The following is a 24,513-nucleotide window of genomic DNA, read 5'->3' as shown; positions in this document are numbered from 1 at the left end:
CTTCTTAAAAATAATCACTTACATGCCCTTAAAACCTGTTATGGTTTCAGTCCCTGAAATACTGTTCCTCCTTCCTGAAGGGTGATGTGGCTAAATGAGTTACCAGGGATATTTATAATCATCAGAGTTACAGTGTTAGGGAAATGAGGAGAGAGCACAGTGGAAGTGATGCCTCCTTCACTGTGCTCACCACCACTCCTGAGAGCATCCTGCCACCCTCCTGGGTGGCCTCGTGCAGCAGAGGAATCCAGCAGGACACACTTCCTTCATGCAGCCTTCCAGTCCCTGAAGGGAGCAGAGAAACAGCAGGAGAAGCAACTTTTTAAAAGGGCAGAGAGTGGCAGGACAAGGTGGGAGTGGATTGGAGCTGAAGGAGGGAAGGGCTAGATTAGATATTAGGGGGAAGTTCTTTACAGAGAGAGTGGTGAGGGGCTGGAACAGGCTGCCCAGAGAGGTGGTGGGTGCACCATCCCTGGGGGTGTTCAAGGCCAGATTGGATGGGGCCCTGGGCAACCTTGTCTAGATCATGCCTGGAGGTTGGTGGCCCTGCCTGTGGCAGGGGATTGGAACTCTGTGATCCTTGGGGTCTCTTCCAACCCAGACCATTCTATGATTCCTGCCCTTGAAATGCTCCACAGCCCTTCTTCTCAAATCCAAGCACGCTTTGCCTAGGCAAAGCACACTTTTGGGGCTGGTTGTAACTCAGCTCTTTTCAAGTCTCCTGCAATATTTAGCAAAGCTTTCTGACTGTGAGGAAACTCCAGGTATGTGGAGTTTAGTAAAAATTGGTCCTGTATAAGCAGGGATGCTCTGACTCTAGAAAAACCTCTGTGGAAGCAGAGGAGTCCTCAGTGGGGTCTGTGTGCGTAGCCTAATGCAACAGCAAGGTTTCATATTCAGAAAGCTCAGCCCCAGCTATTGCAGAAAAGTCAGGGAATTATCATTTTCAGATAAGGCTTGTATCTAAATTGTACTTCTTGGTTGCTAATTTTACTAATTAAAAAATCTGTCACCCATGTATAGCCTCAGACTGATGTAGAAGAGGAAGGTGACTGACTTGAATTTAGTGAGGAGCTGTACCTGAACCATGGGATCTCACCCAGATGGTTGGGCTGTAATTTAAGGCCAGAATATTCCAGCTCTGGAAATGTCTTCAGTGAGGACTGAGTGGGATTGGAAAACCACACATCGTCTTAGGGAAGTGTCCAGTGATGCCATCGCTGAGCCAGTCTGCATTGCAGGAGCTGATGTCCATAGGACAAGAGGTAATGGTGTTAAACTGAAAGAGGGTAGATTTGGACTAAATACAAGAACAAGCTTTTTCACAAAAGGTTGCAGCCATCCATGGGATTCCTCTGTAGGAGATCTGGCTTTGTGGGAAACACAGTGCTGCTTTCTCTGCCCAGGGATGGGACAGGGGTGTCCAACACCGGTCACCTGGGGCACCGGGCATTATTGGCTCTGCGGGGGAGAAGCCACCCCATCTCCCAGTGGGGATCTCCATACAGGACACCCACCTTTGCACCCTTGCTGGCTTTAGGCAGGGGGAAATCTGTGTTTTCCGCTCTGCCTCTGCGTTTGAATGGGTAACAGCATTCCCTGTTCACTAATGTGCATCATCAGTCTTTCAAAGATGCTTGATTTCTGTTTGATTCTTAATTATTATAATAGTTAAGGCACTTAACATGCTTTAGTGATTTACTTCATTTAATTGGATGTAGTGATTAGAATATCTTTTATATTACCCTCACTGCGGTTTTAATTTAAGATTATAATCTCACGGTTCTTTTCAGCTCCTCCAGCTTTCATTTAGAGGCTGCTTTTTCTTTTCTGATTTCATTTTGTTTATCCCTTTTTCCTGCTGATTCAGTAAACACGCTGCTAGGATGATTTCTCAGGAAACCTGAGTGTGGTTATAAATCCTTTCATTTAGTGCAGACGCTAATGAATTAAAAAAGAAATATGAAAATGATTTTTTTAAGACTGTACTCAGCCTCTGGAGTTGTCTGTTGCTTTTTGCAGTCATTTATTAGAATTTAAAAAAAAAAAAGAAATAATGATTCTGTTGATGAGGCCTAGAGGGAACAGATGAAATAAGGATGCAAATAAGGAGCAAAATGACAGTGTGACATTGTCTTTGTGTGTGTCATGTCCTGCCTTGGTAGATGGGTGACATCTGGATTGAGATTTTAGTCTTATTGACCCAGTGTGTGAGAATTTGTTGTTACTATCTGGTGTAGGAGTTACTCTGATGAGGCAGATTGAAGCTGTAGGTTCAGTCCTGCTGCCCTGTGCTGGGGGGCACCAGCCTTTGTCAGCCCTGGGGAGGAGGATGGAGAGGAGAAAGTGCTGAGCCCCGCACTGAGAAGCGTAGCTCTGTGTAACGTGAGGAACGAGCAGGCACTTCTGCAGGGGAGCAGTGCTGGATTTGCCAATTTAGTTGGAAATTTAGGAGTAGGGTCTTCTCATTTTCTCTTGGTGATGCCCAAAATCACACTGATAACACAGCAGCTGGTCACTGATGGATATACAGTGCCTGTATTTTGTCTCCGCTGTGGTGCCCAGTCCTAAATGTCCTCTGTGAGCTATTGGTGCCCCTAGCAGAGGGGTGTTACAGGCTTTTTGGTCCTAGGCTGTTTGGCCACCTGAAATACATGGAAGTAGGAAAGCACTTTGCCAGATTTCCCTTCTTTTCACCAGCACCAGGAACGTGGTTTGCTTGGATTCCAGAAAAAAAACCCTACCATTAAAAACATAGAAATCCTTATCATTAAAAGGTAACATTGATCTTGCTCAAAGAGAATAAAGGATTCTGTCCCCAGCATGGTGCTGCTGATGCTGCCCAGAAGTGGCCACCCAGAAAAGGGAGACAGGGCTCGTCACCCCCCCATGCCCCAACAGCCCCTGTGCCGGCAGTGCCTGGGGCTGAGGGCCAGCTCGAAACCAGGGGGGTTTCCTTTGTCCAAGAGAGCTAATTAGGTGGAAGCTGTGGGTACAGACAGGGCTTCAGAAGCAGCATTTGATGAATTAGTTATTTAGCCCGTCTCACTGCACCGTATCGCCTTCCCAGGCTGTGTGAAGGCACCTTCCAAGCCAGATCCCCCTGCCTTTAATCACTCTGAATTGAACTTTATTCTGGGAAGTGTCCCAGTGAAATCAATTAAGTTTTGGGCAGAGGAAAGAGCTGCTGAACATGACTACGGGCACCAGAGCCTGGCCCTGGGTGACCACGGCATCTGCTCTGACCACTCCAGAGCATCGCGGTGCTCAGCGAGGAGGCTGTCGCTGCGGTGATGGCTCCAGCGTTTGGAGCTGCCAAGTATCAGGCCTCTAGTACATGTCCTAAAGCAGTCAAACTGTTGTTAGGAGTGCAAAAATATTAACAAATCATCGGTTATTTAAACTGAATCATTTAGGGCTCATCTGGTTAATGAGGAAGAAAAAAACCTGAGCTGATCCCTTCTCTGCAGTGTTACAGGGACGTGTGGGATCAGCTGTTCGCAGGCAGCTATCAGTGTACATACCTCGTTAGCTCCCTTGTGTAAAATTCCTTATCTGCCTCTTATTAGTCTTCCATTAATTAAAGCTGCAGAATTCAGTGTTTTTCGTTAGCTGTTCTCTCAGCATGAAATTTGGCTAATTCTTCTACTGTTGGAAACAAAGCTGAAAGATTGAAGTTTATTCTTATTGTGTTCTTTCAATTATTTATTTCATACTGCTGTCATGCATGGATGAATTTATATGATGCTCTGATGACCTTTAGAAATTCTTCTGATTAAATGCTGTTCTACTTCATTATGACATTTCTGTACTTGTACTACCAGATTTGATGTGTACAGCTTAATAACACAACCAGACATGAATGCTAATAACTTTACAATTCATTGCATTGCTATTTTTTTTTAATGTAGATGAATTTTAAAACAAGTTCCTCTTGCTGCAGGCTTACATGAATCATATAAATTAGAAGGTAACAAAAGAACATATTAGCATTTGTTAGCCCGGATGCACAAATTTTGTAGTAACCATTTTAATATGTACTACAACTTTTCCAGCCTCAAGTTTAATATGTACTACAACTTTTCACCCTCGATTTTTCAACCGACATCATAATTGAATTGGTTTCCTTCTTGCCTAAGGATAATGATTTTACACTGATGGAATCGTTATTAGATTCTAAGGATTATACTGACGTTGCCTGTTTTACATAGAGCTAAAAAATATCCAAGTTATTCAGCTGTAAAATACTTTTACACAAAGGCTACTGTAAGTCTGAGGATAGATTAACTAATTATTGTGTTTAGAGTTGTTGTTAATAGCCAGCATCCATAACTGGAGCAAACTTCTTGACACAGCTCTGCGCAGTGGGCGTAAGGCGCTCGTGACAGCCCAGCCCCGTTGCGTGTCCTTGAAGCCTGGCAGGAGGTAGCTTGCTGGTGTGGAGCTGGTGCTGGGAAAGCATGTGTTTGTCGAGGTAGGAGATGGCTCCCTACAGATGCTCACAGAAATCACTCTCAAACTTCCTCATCTTGACACAAACTCTGGTAGTGGGACGAGAGGCAGAGGGGAAAAAGGCAGCACTATCTAGGGGAGAAGGGTCGTTACTGGTGTAGGGATCTGGTCATCACAGAATCATAGGGGTTGGAAGGAACCTCAAGATCTCATCAGGTCCAACCCCTCTGGCAAAGCAGGGTCCCTAGGTCAGGTGGCACAGGGAGGTGTCCAGTCAGGTCTTGAATATCTCAAGAGAAGGAGATTCCACAACCCCCTTGGGCAGTTTCAGTTTGTGTTCGGAAGATCTGCCTGTGCTCCACCACCTAAGTGTAAACTCGGTGTTTTAACTGGTCCAGAATAGGTGAGAACCAGCTCACCAGCATCTGCCTCTTTCTGCCTGCACATCCACGCATCCATTGCTTTGTTGTTCTTGGATGCGTGGAGAGAAGAAATAGTCCAGGTTAAGCAGAATTGATAAATTCCTGTTATCCTGAGAAACATCAACATTTCATGGGTAATTACACTTTAGGCTGCAGAAATAGCTGTTGAATTAATTGATTTTTCAGTTACTTCCTGTGTTGGTCAGAGCAGATGTGTCAAAATAACATCTTCAAAAGTCTCTGTGATAGAGGACATTTCCATGTATCTGTTGAGTAATCAGCAGTTAGAATACAATACAACTACTTGTAACATTTAATCAGACAAAAGAGGAAGAAAACCTTTGTTGCTGCCTTTAAATGTATTGAACAGCATTGCAGTTTTTACATATTGAATATAGAAGTGTCTGGAACTGAAATTCAGCAAGTAATCTCTCTGGGTCTCTTACAGATGGAGGTTAACCTCAATTAAAAACATAAAAATTAAAATCATGTTTCTTTAAGCACCCATTTAAAACAGTTTTAAATCATAGGTGAGAGACCAGTCAGCAGAACTCCAAGGGGCTGCTCTTCTGCGTGGCTTTAAAAAGGCTTCATGCTTCATTACTGTGGATGGATGTCACTCCTGAGATCAGGAAACCTGATTGCTTCCCCACACTTATGCTTCAGTCAGTTTTATTCACTGTAGAAAGTGAGAGTAAGGAGCAGCACAAAATAACTTGCACTGACTCAACTAATTGTATACAGAGTGATCAATATATGAAATCAAATGCTGTGTCCACGGTACATTAAGACTTCAAACTACTGTGCTTCTTGGCTGCTTTAATATGCCTCGAGGTACAGCACGCCACCCAGGCTGTATGTGGTTCAATAGTTTCTTTAAGCTGAGATGTAAACATGCCTTTAAAAAACAAAAGCCGACCTGGAGCTAATAGAGCTGCCTTGAGTTCATCTCAAATACATGCTAAAATTTCCTGACACCCTTACCCTTTTCCTTGGAAACTTCAGAGCCTTCTTGGCTAGTACTAAAAATGAGGAGGAAATGCTGTAAAAACGAACCAGGGAAACTCAGTAGCCCATCCACACTCAACCTTCTGCTCCTGGTTCTGGGTGGCTGCAGCAACAGAGACAAAATCCCATCAAGGTTTTCTTTCTGCGTTGTCCAGTGCTCTCTGCTATTTCTGATGCTCGAGTCTCTGCCTGTAACAACACAGCAAAGTAATTAACGTGGCTCTAGCAAAGTGAAATCAAGACAGGAGAAAAGATCTCTGAATTCCAACCCAGGCTCAGCGATTAATTTATTGAAAAAAATCTGTTTGGTTTCACCTACCTGCAGCTGCTTCCCTGCCTTTGAAGCGAAGGTACTTTACCCCCCTGCAGTGTCAGTCATGGCACATGTTGACTTGTATTTGTGGGGTGCTTTTGGAATGCTCCAGAAGATTGCAATGAAGTACGGCTCTGCCAAGACCTGAGAGGAGTGGGTGAGCACCTCCTCTCATGTTGGGTGAAGGTGATGTGCTCAGGTGACCCAAGGAAAAAGTATCCTTGTGCCATGGGTCCCTAGTGAATCATAGAACGGTCTGGGTTGGAAAGGACCCTGAGTATCAGAGAGTTCCAACCCCCTGCCACAGGCAGGGCCACCAACCTCCAGGCATGACGTAGACAGGATTGCCCAGGGCCCCATCCAACCTGGCCTTGAACACCCCCAGGGATGGGGCACCCACCACCCCTCTGGGCACTCTCTCTGTAAAGAACAAATCCCAGACTATTTCCAGCCACTTGATGGTGTTGATACAGACCTGGCTCATCCTCTTTGAGGGTGGAGTGACAATGCAGTGTCAAGTCGTGGGTGAGGTGATGGTGAGCTTCAGTAACGTGTGAATTAACCCAATGTCTTTTAGTTCAAGATCTAAACCTGTGCCTGCATTGATGATGGGTGCAGAGCAGGTGAGAGGGCATGGCTCCACAGCCCTGACAGCTCTGCTGCTTGTATCAGCTTCGCGACTGCTGTCAAACTTTGGGGTTTGTTGTTCCCAGAAGCTCAAATTCTTCTAAAAAATTGACCAGATTTCTGTAGATCTCTAGAGGAAGAGTAAAATCTGTTGTTGTTGCAGTAAAACCTCATTATAGACTTGGTGTTACATTTCATAAGGGATCAGTTTGTGAAGCATCTGTTATTGCTGTTGCAGAGAAGGTGGAGAACAGAACTGCAGAGAAGCTTTAAGTTGAGTTTGGGGGATCGGGTGTAATTGGCAAGTTGCAGAAGTCTTGCTGTGTGCTGTAATTAGAGGGCTGCTGTCAGAGACCAAGCAGGCATGAAAATGGACCTTTCTCAGCTACTGTCCCCTCTGGTTGGTTCATCTTAATTTTCAGCATTTGATGGAGAATTGAATTTTGAGATGGAAAAGGGAATGTCTTCTTTTAGTGAGACCTTGATGTCTCTTAGGGCTCTTCTGCTGGTGTCCCGTCTGCGCTGGCATGGGAGGAGGAAAGGAGATTAAGTGTATCACTTAATATGATCACTTAATCTCCCAAATCATCATAAGGTCTCTCTAGGGCATGTGCTGGCAGTGGGGCAGGGCAGGCTGGGTAAAGGACTGTACTCCCACTTGTCTGACATGAGCAACCAGTTGTGCTGTACCCCTGAGTCACAAGACTTCTAGGAAGGGAGCGCTTGGCTGGTAGCTGTTAAGCTTCCATAATTTAAGGAAGCTTGGACCGCAGGCTTGGAGACAACCTTGTCATCAGCACAAGTTATCCCACAGGGGAGAGGCAGCAGTATGTGTGATGGGCAGAGGTGCTCCTAAGGACACCTGTGAGAGGTGTTCTGGTGCTGCTGTGGCTGCAGTGCGGGCACGCGTTCGCTCTGTGGTAGCGGGCTGGGGTCCTGTGAGCAGTTGGGCTGCAGCAGGGCTGAGCTCAGTGCAGCTGCAGAGTCCAGCCGAGGGGCTGAGAGGAATGGTGGTGTTCCAGCAGCTTCTTCATCCTACAGCCATGTGCTTGGGCAGAGAGGGTGCTATCCCTGGCTGAAGCTAATTTGGACCGGTGCAGAGCTGGCCCAGATTGCCCTCATGGGAGGGACTACATGATGGATAGGTCCCACAGCTCTCTGCTCACCAGGTCCAACCATGCCTCCAATAACTCAGATGCATTCCAGTGGACTTGGTGTTCTCTCTAATTGCAAAGAATAGGAACAGGGATTGGCAGTGATGAAGAAGACAGCTAGAAGAAAAGGTTAGTTTTTCTGTTGTCTTCTTTCCAAACAACCCTTCGTGGGGCGTGTGTGTTGATATTGACAAGCACAAGTTGTATAATTTGCACATGCACATTAGGCCGAGATGGTGTGTTGGCTTTTAATGTTTAATGCACATAGTTTAGATGGGGTGCATTAATCATACTCCTATTGCCTTTGTTATGTTAATGGGAGAAATAAGCTCTAGGTTTTTTGTATTTAAAAAAAAGAAAATGGGTTAGACTTCTTTTTTTTTAAGATGCATTATATATCAGCAGCTAATGAAGAGGAAATAATGATGACTCTGCACTGTAATATGTATTAGAACACTAATTAGACCATAGCAGAACTGCTTACGGATGTCTTTTAAACACCTGCTTGGTAATTCTCAGCCCTGTGCATTACTCCATTTCACAGTGCATGGGTGATGAGAAGACAGAGTTAAGACTGAAACATGAAACACGGTGCCCATCAGCCTTTAACTTTTGCCTTTTATTCATCCAGCTTTATGCACGTTTGAGAAAAGGATAACGTGGATGGTCACTTTTGATGGCTGGGCCTTGTATTGCTGGTCACAGGTCGAGAAAGAGACAGATAATGTTGTCATTGGGGCTGGAGGGAAAATCATATGAGGAACGGCTGAGGGAACTGGGGATGTTTAGCCTGGAGAAGAGGAGGCTGAGGGGAGACCTTATCACATACACCATTGGGAAGGCGTCTCGGGGGCCTGGCCACGGTTCCATACCTGGTTTCAGACTGAAGCCTGCCCTTGGAAAATCATAGAATCATGGAATGGTCTGGGTTGGAAGGGATCCCAGGGATCAGAGAGTTCCAACCCCCCTGCCACAGGCAGGGCCACCAACCTCCAGGCCTGGAGCTACACAAGGTTGCCCAGGGCCCCATCCAACCTGGCCTTGGACATCCTTAGGGATGGGATATCCACCACCTCTCTGGGCAGCCCATTCCAGCCCCTCATCCCTCTCTCTGTAAAGAACTCCCCCCTAATATCTAATTTAAACCTTCCTTCCTTTAGCTTTAATCCATTCCCTCTTGTCCTGCCATTGTCTACCCTTTTAAAAAGCTGATTCCCCTCCTGTTTCTCTGCTCCCTTCAGGGACTGGAAGGCTGCAGTGAGGTCCCCCCACAGCCTTCTCTTCTCCAGGCTGAACAAGCCCAATGTTTGTGTGGGACACCTTCACTTGTTTTCCCTGGAGCCCGTTGGCTAAGGTTGGAATGATCTCCACAGTTCCAACAGCAGGGCAGCAGATATGGAGTTATTTTCACCCCCCTTCTTGGTGGGCCCTTTGCTAAGAGCTATTGAATTTTGGTGGTTTCATTCCAATTGATAAACGGTGGTTTAAACCGACGGTCCAAAATAACCATAGAAATCCAAGGATGTGCAGGTGTTTTAGCAGTCCCAGGCTAGAGTGCAACAGCTTGGGAAGCTTTTGTTAGCTTCTCTAATAGCTTAATGACTCCTGGTGAAGTTTTGTTTGATGGTTTTACAGCATTGAGCCTTATTGATGATGACTCCTCTGTATTCCCCAAACACTGAGTGCTTCACCTTCTTTTCCCTCTTCTCTTTCCAAAGGAACCCTTCCCTGACAGCACGGTGAACATGTTGACAGATATGGAGCTGTTTGTGCCTGAAAGCCTGAGCAGACCCCAAATGAGTGTGCAAAAGGTGAGTGACTGAGTCAGAGCTATTTTAATTATTCTCTTTTTTATCTTGACCGTGAAACTTTGGAACTGATACACTAAATCCTGAGACAGCGACACATTTAAATGCAGTCTGACCACATTGCTCATAAAATAACACATTTAAAAGTAATATGCAATATTTCTGCTTTATAGGTGTGCCAGAGAGAATTTTTTTCTCTATTTTTAAGTTTTTGATGCTACCTGCAATTTTATATGAGCTCATTCCAGGCGGTCATTGTCAGCTACAAATGTTTCCATCCTGTATGTAACATCAGTTTTGCTGCTCTGTATCCTAAATGTAGCAGTAAAGTTTGGGTGGTAACTTGATGCAACAGGCACAGGGAGGATGTAGTTGGAAAGGAGAAGAGTCCTGGAGAAGTTCAGTATTGGTGGCATTTTGGTCCCAGAATGTAAGGGGTATGTGGTCTGCCCAAGGGCCAGGTAAAAGGTGAATGTAAAGAGGTGCAAGGTAGCATCAGTTGTCGTACACCCAGCAAAGTGACCAGGTGTGGATGTGTTGAAGGGAGAGAAGAGGAAGGAGGATCCCTTTTCCTCTTCCTCCTTCCTCAGTGTGTGGTCTGATGCAGCCCATGGTCCTGAGCTATACAGTGGATGTACAGTGGTACTGCTGCAGGCAGACTGATGGAAACATTCAAGGTGCTTTGGGGTTGGGAGGACTCTGGTGCTGTGTGATAGAGCAAACCTTGGCAGTGTGAAATATTGCCACCAATGGATGCCCTGGGACAGTGAGACAGGAAGAAGTTGCCTTTTGGTAGGAGTTTTACAGGCAGAAAGCAACAGAAAACTTACTCCATGTGTAAGAGAAGGGATTACCTAGATAGAGACAAACAAGCTGCTAAAAAAACCCCAAAACACCAAGCAATTTTGTCATGTTCCTTGTCAGGATAAGTAGTGTCTCAGCACACCAGGTGCCTCAGCACTGTCAGCACTTGTGGAGGCAGCAGAGCAAAGCGTTAAATGCAAGGGAACCAGGAGGCCAGAACCTTGCAGAGCCCTGGGTGGATGTTCTGCCTTGCCAGGAGAGTCTGCTCACATGCTGATGCTGGCTGTGTCTGCCACTGCCCCAGGCTGTGGTACCCGAGGCTCCCTGCTCTCAGACCTGAACTCACCCTCCATTGGAGCGCTGAACAGGGATCCCTGGGATGTCTGAGTAAAGCATCCTCGACTTTAAAGCAGCATGCTCAGGTTAGGTGCTTTCCTCCAGGTATGTTTGAAATCATCTCTCAGTACCATGAGAGGAAGGGGAAGGAGGGGAAGGCAGGCAGCGTGGAACAGGACTTCTAAAATCCCATTATGTGTAGTTGTGCTGGGAAGTCAGAGGGGTTTTGGCTTCTGCTCTCAGCGTTGGCGTGTGTGTGTGTCACTGATGGGGGGATGCAAGATGAGCTGTCCCCATCTCCACCTGCTCCTTCCCTTGTAGATTCAGGAGTTGTGCTCCACCTCCAGAGGAGATGGGACCATGTGCCATCTCCCAGTGAGGAAGCAGCGTACTGGGGAGCTCAGAGGTGGCAATGACAAACTCACAGTGCTTAACCTCTCATCAGGGTGTCATGGGAGGATGAGGAGGAGTGAGAAGGGGAACTGAGGACCTGCACCCTGCAGCCCTGGCTGACTAGTGTGGTGAGGTGGCACTGCTGATGGTGTGGGAAGGAGATGGTGGGCGTCAGCCCTGCCCACCCCTCCAGCCACAGGGCGCAGAGCTGATGGGCAGAATGCCATGTCAGGTAGGAAACCTTCAGCCTGATCAAAAAGAAGTTTGATTTCTGAAGATGAGAAAGGTTAAAATGGAGTTTAAATGTCTTGAACTTCCCTCAGGGCTGTGTTTTGTGCAGAGGACAGTGGGTTTCGCTCAGTTCCTCTCTGCTCGTGCTGCATTTACATGCCTGAAAAGATTCAGCTGTCACAGCCCTGACAAGTGCTAAAAAGCTCTTGTTAAGGTCATGGGTATCAGAGAAGCGTCTCTCACACAACATCCCAGTGTATTGGGGCCACTGTCACTGGGAACGGGGCCCATGTCAGACACCGTGTGGTACAGACGGGATTGTGACCCCGACGTCCCGGCACGGCTGAGCCGGCACTGTGGTCGCCGCTCGTCCCGAGGAGAGCTGCCTAACGCTGCTCCAGCCACAGACACAGCAGCCCTGAGCACCACCTTTGAGTGCAGGCTGAAGTGAAAAGATCTTCCTCTTGCTAAAGATCCTTGGTTGCACTCAGGTATCTGTGTGTTCAGGGAACAGACGTGGCTTCACATGCAAATGCAGGGCTTCCTCCTGCTTTCCACACCTCTCATTCCAGCTCAGGAGTTTAATTTCTAAAATGTGTGATGCCCATCTGCAACCTGGCAATCAGCATCTTCTGTGCTGCTGGGATTTAGCAAACAGCCCCCCCACTCCCTCCAGTTTCTGTCCATATACTTTACTTGTTTGTCCTCTTTAAGTGAGAGGATCCTGAAGGTGGGAGCCAGGAGTCCTGTCCTGCTGTAGGTGTGCAGAGGAACGGTGATGCTCCAGCACCTGCTGACATGTTCAGTTGTGCATCTGTTTTCTCTGTGCCATAATCACATAATGCAGGTGTTCTGCACACATACTTAAGAAATAGATGTTCAAACACTATTTTTTCTTGCACAGCTGCTGTCTGCAGGTCCCTTCCCTGGAGGCTGCTGGAGCAACAGGCCACCAGCATCCTGCCCGAATGTTCCTTTGGCACTTGAGCCCCTCGGACATCATCCTCGTCTGTTTAAAGCAACGTATGGTGCATTATTGAATCACAGAAAAAGGTTTGACATTTCTCTAATACCTTACATTTTTATTCTCTTTTAATTTCAAGTATTTCCCATTCTATGTCACTACCATATAATTCAACATTTTAAGCATATTGTTCCCCACAGTGTCTGCTTATATTTTTAAGCTTGTCTGGTTATTTTGACAACAAGAGAGATCATAAATTATGTAAGCAATTTCCCTCCTTACAAGCTGGCCCCAGTCCTGTGCTGCCCCGATAAGAGCAGCGAGACAGAAGCTGCTTCAGTGACGGCAGGACTGGTGTGACTGCAACCAGAGTGTGTGGCATGGTGGAGATGGACTGAAAGGATGTGGAATAGGGAGGTAAAACCCCCAGATCTAAGCTTGGCTGTGGTTGGAGACTCCTCTGAGATTTGGGGAGTGAGATTGGTGGTAATTTAGTGTTGAAGCCGTGGATGTGCCCGTGCCGTGGGCTGTGTGATGTGAGTGCATCAATCCAGGGCTGGAAGTCACGGTACCTTCATCTCTCAAAGCATCTGAGCTGTGGAGCTGGGAGTTGAGGCAGCTGTGGGGAGTGTGAGAGAGGGCTCTAAGCCATGAGGCTGCAAGAAAATCAGAGCTACTGGGTTAAAACCCATTGGGCAGGGAGGGACATGAACCTGTCCCACACTTGCTACCACATGCTGCAGTTAAGTAGGGAAGTGGCCCCGAGCAGCATCTCAGTTCTTGCTTGAACTCAGAGGCGAGTGAGAGTCCCACCCTTTCCTTCAGGGAAAGGGAAGTGTTGGGAAGTGATGCCCTGCTCCTCATCTTGCTACCTGGGCTTTTATTGGACTCCACCATCATGGTCATATTCATAGGTCAGGCTCCTCACCTTCCTCATATAAACAATCATTATGGACTAATTGATAATCTTGAGGCCTGGCAGCAGTTATCCGAGACAGATGGCCTCTGCTGGGAAACCTCTGCCTCTGATAGCTCCAAAACATGACAGAAGTCTCATCTTTTCAAGAAAGCCTCTACCAGATGGGTCTAATTTGAAGCATGGCCTTTCTCATTTCTTCCTAGAGGACAGCTAATTAGCTGCAGAATGGATAGCTCTGCTCCTCTGAGGGCAGGCAGAAGTGGGTGTTTGATATCCAAACATTTGTGGGTTTAGTTCCAGTGCATCAGTGAGGAGAGACGATGAACTCATTAGAATATATATCAATAGGTGTATTGAACTTCCCATGACTCTGAAAGTCCCAGAGCTGCCCAGAAAGGGGCCAGTTCTTGAGAAATGTGTTGTGTAAAAAGCCCCTATCCTTAATCTCGTTTTTATTATTGCTCAGCAATGGCCAACCCTAGGTTAATTCATATTATTCCTCATCCTTCCTATTAGTAGATAGCTGCCAAAATCTGTGGTCAGAGCTGAGGAGCACAAAGAGCAGCTCAGAAGAGGGGGCTGAAATAAAAGCTCTCACTGTGCTTTCTGGGATGCTGCCTGCATGAACCCGATTGTCTGTGGCAGTCATTTCCCAATCCGTAGTCAGCTTCATCACCCAACATTTGAACCTTCTTACCCAGGCTTCTCCCTGTCCTTGCTTTGCTGCTCAGAGGAGCCATCAGCCCTGGGCTGCTGTGGGATATGTTATTCCTTTTTTCCCCCTCATGCATCACAACAGCTCTGAGAGTTTCTTCTCCTTCAGGCAGGAAACTCTGAAAACTTCTGGATTAGATGCACTACAAATGGGGCTGATTGGCAGCCTTGTCTCTCTTCTCTTCCACAAGGTACAAACCACCTCTTCTCCTCCCCTCCCTGGCTTAACTAAACCCAGCCTATTTTTATACGCTTTTTACAAGCGTGTCTACACGGCAGCGAGGAGGAGTTGGAGCTTATCTTGTGTTATGTAAATATTTCTCTGCTTCTGGAATAAAGTTCTTCCTTCCCTTTGATCTAGCTTTCTTGTAGTCAGCTTAACCTTCAGAAAGACTCAAAAGAGATTCAGGGAGATTGCCAGTGGCATTCTTCCTGAGGACAATTGGAGAGAGAAAAGAAAACTCGAAATTACTGATATAAATAGCTCATTTAGGAATGGATGGCTAACTAAAGGGAAAGGTTGTCTTTTGGTGTCTTTTTAAGAATTTTTTTGCTTAAAATAGCTGGTACCAAATGTAAAAATAGCATTTGCTGTGTTTGTGTGGTGTTACGAGATGAAAGCAGAGCTTTGCTGGCAGCATGGGAGGTGGCTGTGCCCTGTCCTGGCAGGATCTCCAATTCCCATCCCCTGGGCTGTGGTGGAGGGACAGGGTATGGTCAGATGCAGGATGGCTGTGGGGACGGATCTGTGGCCCCCACACCCCTCACTGATGTCTGATACAGCCCATGGCAGCTGTAGCAGTCTGGGTATAGATGATTTTCTAATGGATGTTCCTGGTGGATTGCTTTTCTTAAAACTGCTGACACAGTTTGCCCACAAGGACTGAAAATGGGCCTTGACCCCCCCTAATGTGTGGGGCAGGGCACCTTATGGGGATGAGGTTTTAGTGATGGACTTGGCAGCGTTAGGTTAACGGTTGGACTTGGTGATCTGACAGGTCCTCTGCCCACCACAGCTGAAAGTGCTGGAGTCTCAAACTCTGACCTTCCTCCAGCTCGTCAGTGTGTGCTGGTCTCGACTGGTCATGTGGCAAACGGGACCTCACCTCTTCCAGCACCTACTAACTGAAGTATTTTCTGTTGTGTCAAGCCCTGCTGTGCTAAAATCCCAAAAAAGATAATCAAAGTTCTTTGGTGACGATGGTCAACCTTGGGAATAAGTGGAAAATACCCTAAAATTGGGCTTGCATCAATAGAAAAATGTTAATTGTAAATGACACAGAGGGGATGTTTTGCAAAGCTCAGAAACGAGAAGGATTCCTGGGGAAAATTCAGATTTTACAGGAATTATTTTTCTCCTTCTATGCCTCTGTGGCTGGGGTTTTAGTGGATTACTTTGGGCTGTGCTGGCAGGGGAATGAAGTGTCTTTCCAACAGAAAATTCTAGGACAGCTTCAGACTTCCTCAAGAAGTGGTTGATTCTGGCCTTTGCCTGTGTCACAGAGATTTATAATTGGTGCCAAGGCACCCCTAGGTACAGGGGCAGAGAAGCAAGCAGCCTGCAGTGAAGGATGTTTAACTGTCAGTTAAAAATTGTTGTAGAGAAGTATTTGGGGTGAAAAGAGCAAGACCAGGAGGTCTGGTTGAAGTTGTGCTTCTGTGCCAGTGACTGGGATTATTAGCACGATCTCCAGGCTGGAGAGGAGGTATGAGGGGATTGATGTGGGGGGTGTATTTGTGTTTGCATGAGGGTTCATCAGGTACCTCTCTGAAAAAAGGGGGCATGTGCTTTGAGAAACGAAAGGTGAAGTGTGAGCAGAGTTGGGGTTGTGAAGGGGAGAAGGAACTGCTGCCACCCACACCTTTGAGCGTCCTCCTGAAGCCTTCTGGTAACTCTGGTCAGAGGTAAACTTTGGCTGAGATTTGTTGTGCCTTGTTCCTCTCATTGTTTGGAAGGGCTGATCCCTCAGTCTGCTGACCTGGGGTATGGGTTTCCTTAGCTTGGATCAGGCCCCAGCACTGGGTGCTCTGGGTGCTTGACAGTAGGTAATTAACATCACTTGAGTTTCCATGTTTCCAAGGCAACACAAACCCCCAAGACATTGTTTTCCACTACAGGAGCAGGAGCTTCTGGCTGCTGCAGAATAGTTCCCCTCTGTCTGGTGTGAAGCTGCTCTAAAGGTACCAGAGCCACATTTTCTGTCATTATAGTCGATTTACACCCCGTATCTGAAAAGTAACGATGATCAGATGCAGCTGATGGAATGATCTGTTCTCAGTGCAGAAGAACTCATTCAATCAGCTGAGAGCTCTGCTGTTCACATAGATAATTAGTGTTGTGACAAGTGTAACTTTAAACGCCTCAGTTTGGTGGCAATGTTAGGAAGTGTGACAAAAATGAAATTATTTGTCTGCTGTAACCAGGCCCTTCTTGGATTGATAATGAGAGAAATGCTTGTTAAACACGTGTCCTTTCTGACAGACTCCTTTACAGGTCCTCAGCTGGGAAAATGATTTATTATTTGTACCATAAAGGGAATGAAAGAGAGGGCTTTCCCTTATTTTCTCTGCCTCGTTTCTTTTTATAGCTTTAGCTGATGTAACAGGTCACAGCTTGAGTTCTGGCAGCAAATGGAAAGATCCCCTAAAATGAAATCACTGGGAAAAGCCATCCCTGTGAACACCTTTCCTGCCTGTCACCGTTCCTTCTGGATTAATGGGCATGGGGAGCACACCGAGGTGCTCAAATCTCAGAGAAGCATTCGCAGCACCTTCCCTGGAGGTGACAAAATGTAGAACCCCAGACTGGTGTGGGTGGGAAGGGCCCTCAAAGACCACCCCCTGTGGGCAGGGACTCCCTTTCCACCAGTCCCACCAGTCCCTGTCCTTAGCTGACCTTGGGAAAGACTTCCAGGCTGAAGGTGTGAGGCACTAACAGCACCTCTGAGAACCAGCTCCCGCAGGGTGCAGGGAGCCTCTGCTTGCAGAGGGTCTGGGAGAAAGACAAATGTCTCTTCTCTTTTATGGGCTGTGCATCCCGCTTCCCAGCCAGACCCAAGCTGTACACACACCAGGGAGGCGATGATGAACTGTAACAGCCTTCATAGCAAAGCTCTTTTCCAAGAGGGGAAGACTGATAGCTAGAGCTGCAGTTAAGTGGTGCACCATCTCCCCCCCCATCACATTGCAGCTACGTATGCATCACATTTAAAGAAAAGCAGCACCTCTTTCCATCAGGCAGGCTGGATAAAACCAACAATAGCATACATTCAGTTCTATCTCTGCTAAACACATCCTTCTTTATTGCTTTTCAGGAGTTCAAAGCATTAGCATAAAACAATCGAGGAGGTTGTTTTTCCTAAGAGAGCGAGTGCCTGTTTACAAACTCATTTTATTTTCACAATATTCCATTGTTATTTATTTCAGACAGAAAGCTGTCAGATTAATGCACTCCCTCATGCAGGACAGCTTGCTTTATTGCCTGTTATTAAGACATAACATATATAACCTGACAGGCGCTGCCCACGTCTGCATTCCACCAGTGAAAGGCAAATTAAGTAGAAAATGGAGATCTCCAGTATGTCTTAGGGCTAAAGTGATATTAGTTTTTTAACTCATTTTGTATTCACAGAGGATGCTGCATGCACACAATGTACCTGACACGGAGAGCGCTGTCCGAAGAAAAAGGGGTTGTAAGTTCTCCTGCTCCCAACCTCTGAGAAATCCAGATGTTAGAGGCACTGGAGTCAAGTCCCCCTGACTGACAGCAGGTGAGTGCACAGGGAGCTGGAGAAAGGTTCCCTCTAGGGATTTTCCCTTCCCTGCATCTCCCTGCACCTCCTCTGCCTCCCCCCAGCTTCTGTCTGTGCTCTGGGGTAGCCTTTGGCCTTACTGAACACCTCAGGGGAATCCAGACACGTTTTTGGACAGGATATTAAAACCCCTCCACTTTACACTAGTATATTCCTGAAAACTCTGACTCAGGCCTGGTTTTCTTTCTTGCTGGACATCAAATAATGGCACTTGTAAGTGGTGAAGTGCTGGCTGGTTTTGGTGCCAGTACAACTGGAAGGGCACAAACACCTCCCCACCACCCCCAGCACCAGTCCCACAGTGATATTCCCAGTAGCACTGATTTTTTTTCCTTGTCTTTGCTCCCCAGGACCACCTGGCTAACCTTGGTTACTCACAGAACCTGCCCTGGAACAGCAAGAGGTAGGCTGGCTCAGGGACCTGCCACGTTCTCTTGGTGGCTCCTCACCTTCTTCCTCCTACACCTTCCCAATAACTTTTTTTTCCTCTTCCTGACTCTCTCTGGGGAACCCAGACAGTTTTATTACTGCACATAAACATTAACTGAATTAATATGAGCTGAGGAACAAGGAGAGGTTAGTTTAAAGGAAGACTAACAGAGTGTTGGGGAAATAGAGAGTAAGGCAGGTGTCAGTCTGGTGCTGATCCTGCCTCCTGCGTGCTGGATTATCTTTACTAACCCTCACTGCAGCATCTCCACCAGCTCCCTGCTATGCTTTGAAAGCTTTACCAAGAGACCTCTGCTATGCCCATGGAAGGTTTTAGAGCCAGCAAGTCTCTGGCCCATGGGAAGCTGCAGCATGTAAAGAGGCATCTTCAGGGACGACCAGGCTGTGCAGTTCAGTGCTCAATAGGGGAACACTGAAGAAACTGTTAGAAAAAGCAAACTCTGCTTCAGTAGGATTTTTTAAATCTTCTTTTCTTTACATTTCAGAGGCGAGGAAACAGCGTAACTGGATAGATGTGGAACCAAACTGGGGGCTTTCTGTCTGTCGTGCAGCAGCTTGAGCACTACCTTGGGTCCCTGCCCCAAGTCTGACTCCTCCATGAGGTATTTATGTTCTTACTCCTCCCTCCTGCCCTGCTGTCTGTAGAAACAGGCCTGGGTCTATGGGTTGGGGTTTTAGTTTTTGGCAGTGAAAGTGAAAAGGCTGTGAGGGGAAACCACTCCTGTCCTACCAGGTACCAGAACTGCTGTGAAGAGCAGAGACAAGGACTTCTGGATACAGTAAATCCCCGTGTGTGGAAATACAGAATACAGGTGAGTAATACTGCTTCAAACTATCCAGGATCCCTCAATGTAGTAAATATTTTATTAGAGTAATAGAAAATAATGCATACAGATAACCATAGGATACACACACAACTGGAAGTTTAAGGATCAATTTCAACCTTTTCAATATGAAACAAGGTACTGGGTACATATCTCATGGAGATATATAACTAGAAATTAAATAATACAATGTGATTGCATGAAAATGGCAACACAGGAACATGGAGTAGAGTTCTGTGAAACAAGAATAGAGTCACCCTTTGTTGCATGGAACATAACTATATACTCACTAAGAACACCGGTTTTCCATCTCCCTCCCCCCCTACCCCCATTTGCAAGTGTCTGAAAACATCACTGGTTAGCCACATTGAAAAGCAACTAGCCATTTATACCTATTTATGTACAGTATATACAGGTCTTGCTTACTTCCACAGCGAACACGTATCTTCATCTGGCTGTGACACTAATAAGGTCATTAGCTATTTGAATGCATATCAAGGTCATGTTTTCTCCCTACAGTGCTCCCACAATTCCATTAATCCTGGTTCTCTCCCTTTGTATTTCCCTGTTGTAAGAATACAAGAGATTAAAACCCAACAACTACTGACCCTCTTGAGAAGGATCTGCTCTACATCACATGGACACGTGCTCTACCATGGACGTGGGCAGCTCTCTGCAAGGTGTCTGAAAGGCTGTTCTGACTGAAGTCATGACTCTGTAAGTACCAGGTTTAATGCATCACTAATATATTGCTATTACAGAAAGCAGAGATTCCTCTGTAAGAACAAGCCTGGACTGTTGTGGTCTAACTTATTTTTTTATTATAAACTAGAGTATTGCCATAAACTTACCAGAATTGTGTAACAGGGATGGGGTGCAGGAGAGTGCCAGAGCAGGTGGAAGAGTTTTGAATTGAGTAAAGAGCAGCAGGAAGGAGAGTTACCAAAGTAAGACTGAGTTAAGGATGAGTTTACAGCGTGGTGGACAAAAGAGCAGGATAATTTGGGGCTGCATATTCGGAGGCACCACATCACAAGGTAGGGAGGGGGTGGTAGTAGTGGTAATAGTAGTAGTAGTCATCCCTTTGTGTAAGGCCATGGTGCAACTGCATTTCAGTAGTGCTGACAAGTGGGCACTTTTGTTAGGGAAACACACTGACAGGGGGCAGAGAAGGGCAATAAAATTCATTCTGGAGGTGGGACAACTTGGTTATGAATAAAGAAAAGATAAGGTGGGGATATGAGGTAATAACTTTGAAGTCTATTGATGGAGGGGAAGGTTAGGTGCTTGGACAGATATGTAAAGGTACACTGTGAGAAAACAGCTGTCTTTGAAACAGCTCTGAAATCGTTTCTTAAGAGTAGTAGTGGAAGCCCTGCCTTTGGGGCACCCCAATGTGAACTGTGCAAAGCAAACATCCATACTGGGACTTTTCTCTACCCTCCAGCTTTGATTCCTTGCTAGATTTAGAATAACTTTTAAGATACTACGAAAATCGATCCAAACCTACTGGAACGTGAGGCTGTCTCAAGAACAGCTACTTGGTCAATGTGTTCACATCAGCTGGAAATGAGGAAACACCATGTGTCTGATTTCATCTTTGGGATGTAGAACAACATTAGTAACAACGTTGAATGTACCCAAACCACTTCAGTGTCACTGCAGAAACGGGAGCTTCTCGCTGAGCCAAGCTCTTCCTCATACTGGGATCGCAGTGCCATCGTTTCCCCTCTCTCTCACATTGGATCTGAAGTATGTAATATGTAAACTCCTTTGGTTCAAGTATTAAGGCATTTTGGATTCCTTTTTAAAGGATTTGCTAAACTTTACATGGTATTTTTACTTCAACCTACAGTGAAATATAAAGAATTTAAAAACACGTCAGGATAGAAGAAAAACATGCATTAACCACTGCAGCTGTGTTGGTTTTGTTTTTCTAAAAAAAAGCACTTTCTGGAGTAACCAATTTGCTTTGTTTTTTCCCCAGCAGATGAGAATGTATCATCACAACACGGAATTAAGAGTCAAAGAAAATATTGTTGGCAAGAAGCTGGATACACTGAAGACATTCAAGACTGATGGCCCAGAACCTCTTGCATCCATACCTGTAAGAAACAAAAAAAGTTAGGATTAAATGACAGCCTAATTGTCTGCTCCATTAAATGATTACACTCCCTAGATGCTAAACAAGAACAATGATAGTAAATTTTTATTTCTGACAAGGAATTGAGATTTACAAAACTACACTCAGCATTTTAAAACTATAGAACTAAGTGTGCTGCAAAATGCTGATGCTGGACAAATGGTCTGTTCTCCCTTTTTTTATTGTTACCTTGAAAGTAAAGTTAGAAAAAAGAAATCTAAGATTTTTAATACCAATTTAGATGGTAATTTACCAGTTCAATAGAACGAAGTTTGTCATGCATAAGGCCATGAAGACTGCTAATGGCTTTTCTTTTTATTACTTATTACCATACAACATACAAGTATTAATTCTTTTTCCCTCCCCATCAATAAGGACTCAGTTCCTGCTAAGACAGGACGAATATTGGGGGGCAACAGCCAAGGTAGTAATGGATCCTTACACTGTGTGTCTGCACCACAGCCCCTCTAAGGGTTTGGGAATTGCTTGGGGACCCTGTGTAAGTGACAAAAATAGTGATCCAGTGTCAACCTACTCGCTAGTCTGGGAATGACAATCCGCTCACTGCTGGTGCCATCCCCCCCATCAGTCGCTGCTTTTACTTCTATGATGTAATCTTCATTAGACTGGAGCAGAAGCTCAGCAGTTGTCTTGTCCGTGCTGAGCACGTTGGCGTTGGGCTGACTGCTGGTCCTGTAGAAAACCTGCAAGACAAGGCAACAGCTGTAGGGCATCGCTCCTTCCACAGGGACCTGCACAGTGATTTTTATTTGTGTTTGTTTCTTAGAAAAAAGCCTCAGTCGTTAAATATATGTGATGAAAGATCTGATTTTTGGTTAATATTATATGGCAGAATTACATTTAGAGAAAGAAGGTAACATCAATCAAGCTCTCTTCCTCCAGCTTTCATCTCAAACAGCACAGTGTGTAGTGGTAACAAGTGAGTAATACATTCCATTGAGTTACCTTCACCATGTATTGTTCTGTACAGGATCCCACGGTTTGGATGAGCTGCTTAAGCCAATAATGCACAGTCTGGGAGAGAGAGAACTGCTCAACGTTACAGCCCATGTTGGAAGATGCTCTGCAAGGGGCTGAGGGATTATTCCAGCAGGAAACTTAAACGCATTCGGTGTCCTACGTCATAAAGAACAGGGGCTCCACCAGGACACCAGCTGCTCCACAGGGTCGGGCAAGAGGAGGGATTTAAAAGCAGCATCAGCCTGTCTTGTGTCCTAAAGGCTTCATGAGCCCAAAGGGCCATTAGTGCCAGTGCAAAGCTGCCATGGAGAGGTGTGACCTGGCAGAGTTGAAAATACACGTGGATGCAGGGCATTCACTTGGCAGCCTCCTGAATCTCACTAGCAGGTAAAATTGGGGGTTTCATGGTGCAAAAACCCTTGGCCATGCCAACTCCCCCCAAATTATGGCAATCATGATGAAACGGAAGAACTGCAAGGTCCTTGGAATTACACATGGGCTGCTGTCCTGGAAGCACAATCCCTGGAAAATAGCTTCCAGAGGGACACAGGCACACAGCATATGGCTCACTTCCACAGCGACCATGGTGCTGGCATTTGCAATGTCATTTGTTGGCTCTGCTCTTCCTGGCAAACTCAATTTTTGTTAACCATGCTGCCCTTGCCTTCTTTGATTAGAAACAACCCTGTAAATGCTTTACTTCAGTAAAATTATCCAGCCTTATCAAAATTCAGCTTATCCTTCTGTACTTACAATGTTTGTTATCCATAAGGGATGCAGTTAGAAACTCTACACTGCATGTTTTCAGCTCAGGTACCACCTACAAAGCTCGGTTGCCTAGCTGAGCTGTAACCAGCTATTTCTTGCCAATACAGCTCAACACTGCATAGTCCGATCTTCAGCATACATCTTTTTGAGCAGGAATGTATCCTGTGGGATCCAGCTGTGTGTAGCTGATCATAATACCCTCAGGTAGGCTCTTAAACATTGTTAAGATGTGTGCCACTTAAATACTTGTATTTTTGTGCACTGATGAGATTAGAGTGATGTAATTTCTATCAAGACAATAAGCATGTCCCACAGTAGGTGAGACGAACGGGGTTTAAGAAGATCAGGACAATATACATGGTACAAATACTGATACCTGGCCACCAATGGGAATAATCACATCAGCTAAATCCTGGATGATTTGGTTTCTTTCAAAATGTTGTAATTTGTGTGTTGTGTTACACATGTTTGGGTCTGTGGGATGCCACGAGCTGGCAGCAGTGCCTGCAGCTCCAGGCTTTGCCTGCATGAGGACAAGACAGCAGGGACCAGAGTTTGCAATGTTCTTAGATACCTATCATTTAAATCCATGACAAGGAGACACTACTGAAATGGTTTCAGTGTATCATCTGAACTTCCTTTCTTGCAAACAAAGAAGAATAAACACACTGTGGATTGCTCTCAGGTATCTGGTCTGTTTTCACTTACCTTGTAGCCAGTCACTTCGGACTCATTCTCCATAGCTCTCACTTCCTCCCAGCTGAGAACCACTCTGGAGTCGGTGACATTCCACATAACGTTTCCTGGTGGTTGGCTGGGTGCTTCAAACACACAATAAAAGCATGACTTCAATTTAATTGGCATTACTGATCTATTCTACAGTAGGAAATAATAGTTCAGGTAATTGACTGTCATTACATGTCGGATGCAAAAGCAACCCCAATGCAGCCTCCTCGTCTGTACACTGTATGGTTCAGAGACTAAATTGGTAAAACAGAAGGGAAAATATAATGGCACCAAAATGTTATTTGGGAAGTTGCATTATCTCTTGATGGTCCTTCATTAAGTACAGGCAAAGACAAGTGTATGTCTTGGGACATGGGTGATCAATTAGAACGAAATCTAATGAAGCCAGTGATGGTAGCAGGCAATTCCTACTTTTAGTGTATTGCCAAGAGTAAGGAACTACTTCACAGCACAGTGTTGTTTGTTAGACATGTTTACTCTTGGTGACTGGTCAAATGTACACATACTACACTGATTTACTTCAACAGGTTTATACCATGAACATTTTGACCAGGGTTTTGTTTTCTGTTGTTCTTTTAACTGGAGGTGTGATTTTGAACACGGTCTGTGCCACCTCAGTATCTGCTGTTGGAACAATAGTGGG

The 24,513-nt window shown here is 45.6% G+C and overlaps 1 protein-coding gene and 1 long non-coding RNA gene across 3 annotated transcripts in view; one reads left to right on the top strand and one right to left on the bottom strand.

Moving 5' to 3' along the window:
- The first annotated feature begins 17,775 nt into the window (after window positions 1–17,775).
- LOC311196111 lies at window positions 17,776–18,938 on the top strand. Its single transcript, XR_014617559.1, has 3 exons — window positions 17,776–17,915; window positions 18,308–18,360; window positions 18,893–18,938. It is a non-coding gene; the product is annotated as an uncharacterized lncRNA (long non-coding RNA).
- A 2,297-nt stretch (window positions 18,939–21,235) lies between these two features.
- Window positions 21,236–24,513, bottom strand: part of LOC311196300 (contactin-3-like) — a gene marked incomplete at both ends in the record, with an annotated part of 77,349 nt that continues 74,071 nt past the window's right edge. For both annotated transcript variants that reach the window (XM_084269838.1, XM_084269839.1), the window contains 3 exons: window positions 21,236–21,336; window positions 21,910–22,078; window positions 23,832–23,944. In XM_084269838.1, coding sequence (XP_084125964.1) covers window positions 21,236–21,336; window positions 21,910–22,078; window positions 23,832–23,944 — 383 coding nt within the window. The remainder of the gene's footprint in view (window positions 21,337–21,909; window positions 22,079–23,831; window positions 23,945–24,513) is intronic.

The sequence above is a fragment of the Gallinula chloropus genome, assembly GCF_964237585.1.
Source record: "Gallinula chloropus genome assembly, chromosome: 12".
Lineage (NCBI taxonomy): Eukaryota > Metazoa > Chordata > Aves > Gruiformes > Rallidae > Gallinula > Gallinula chloropus.
This window is presented reverse-complemented; position numbering and strand designations above follow the sequence as displayed.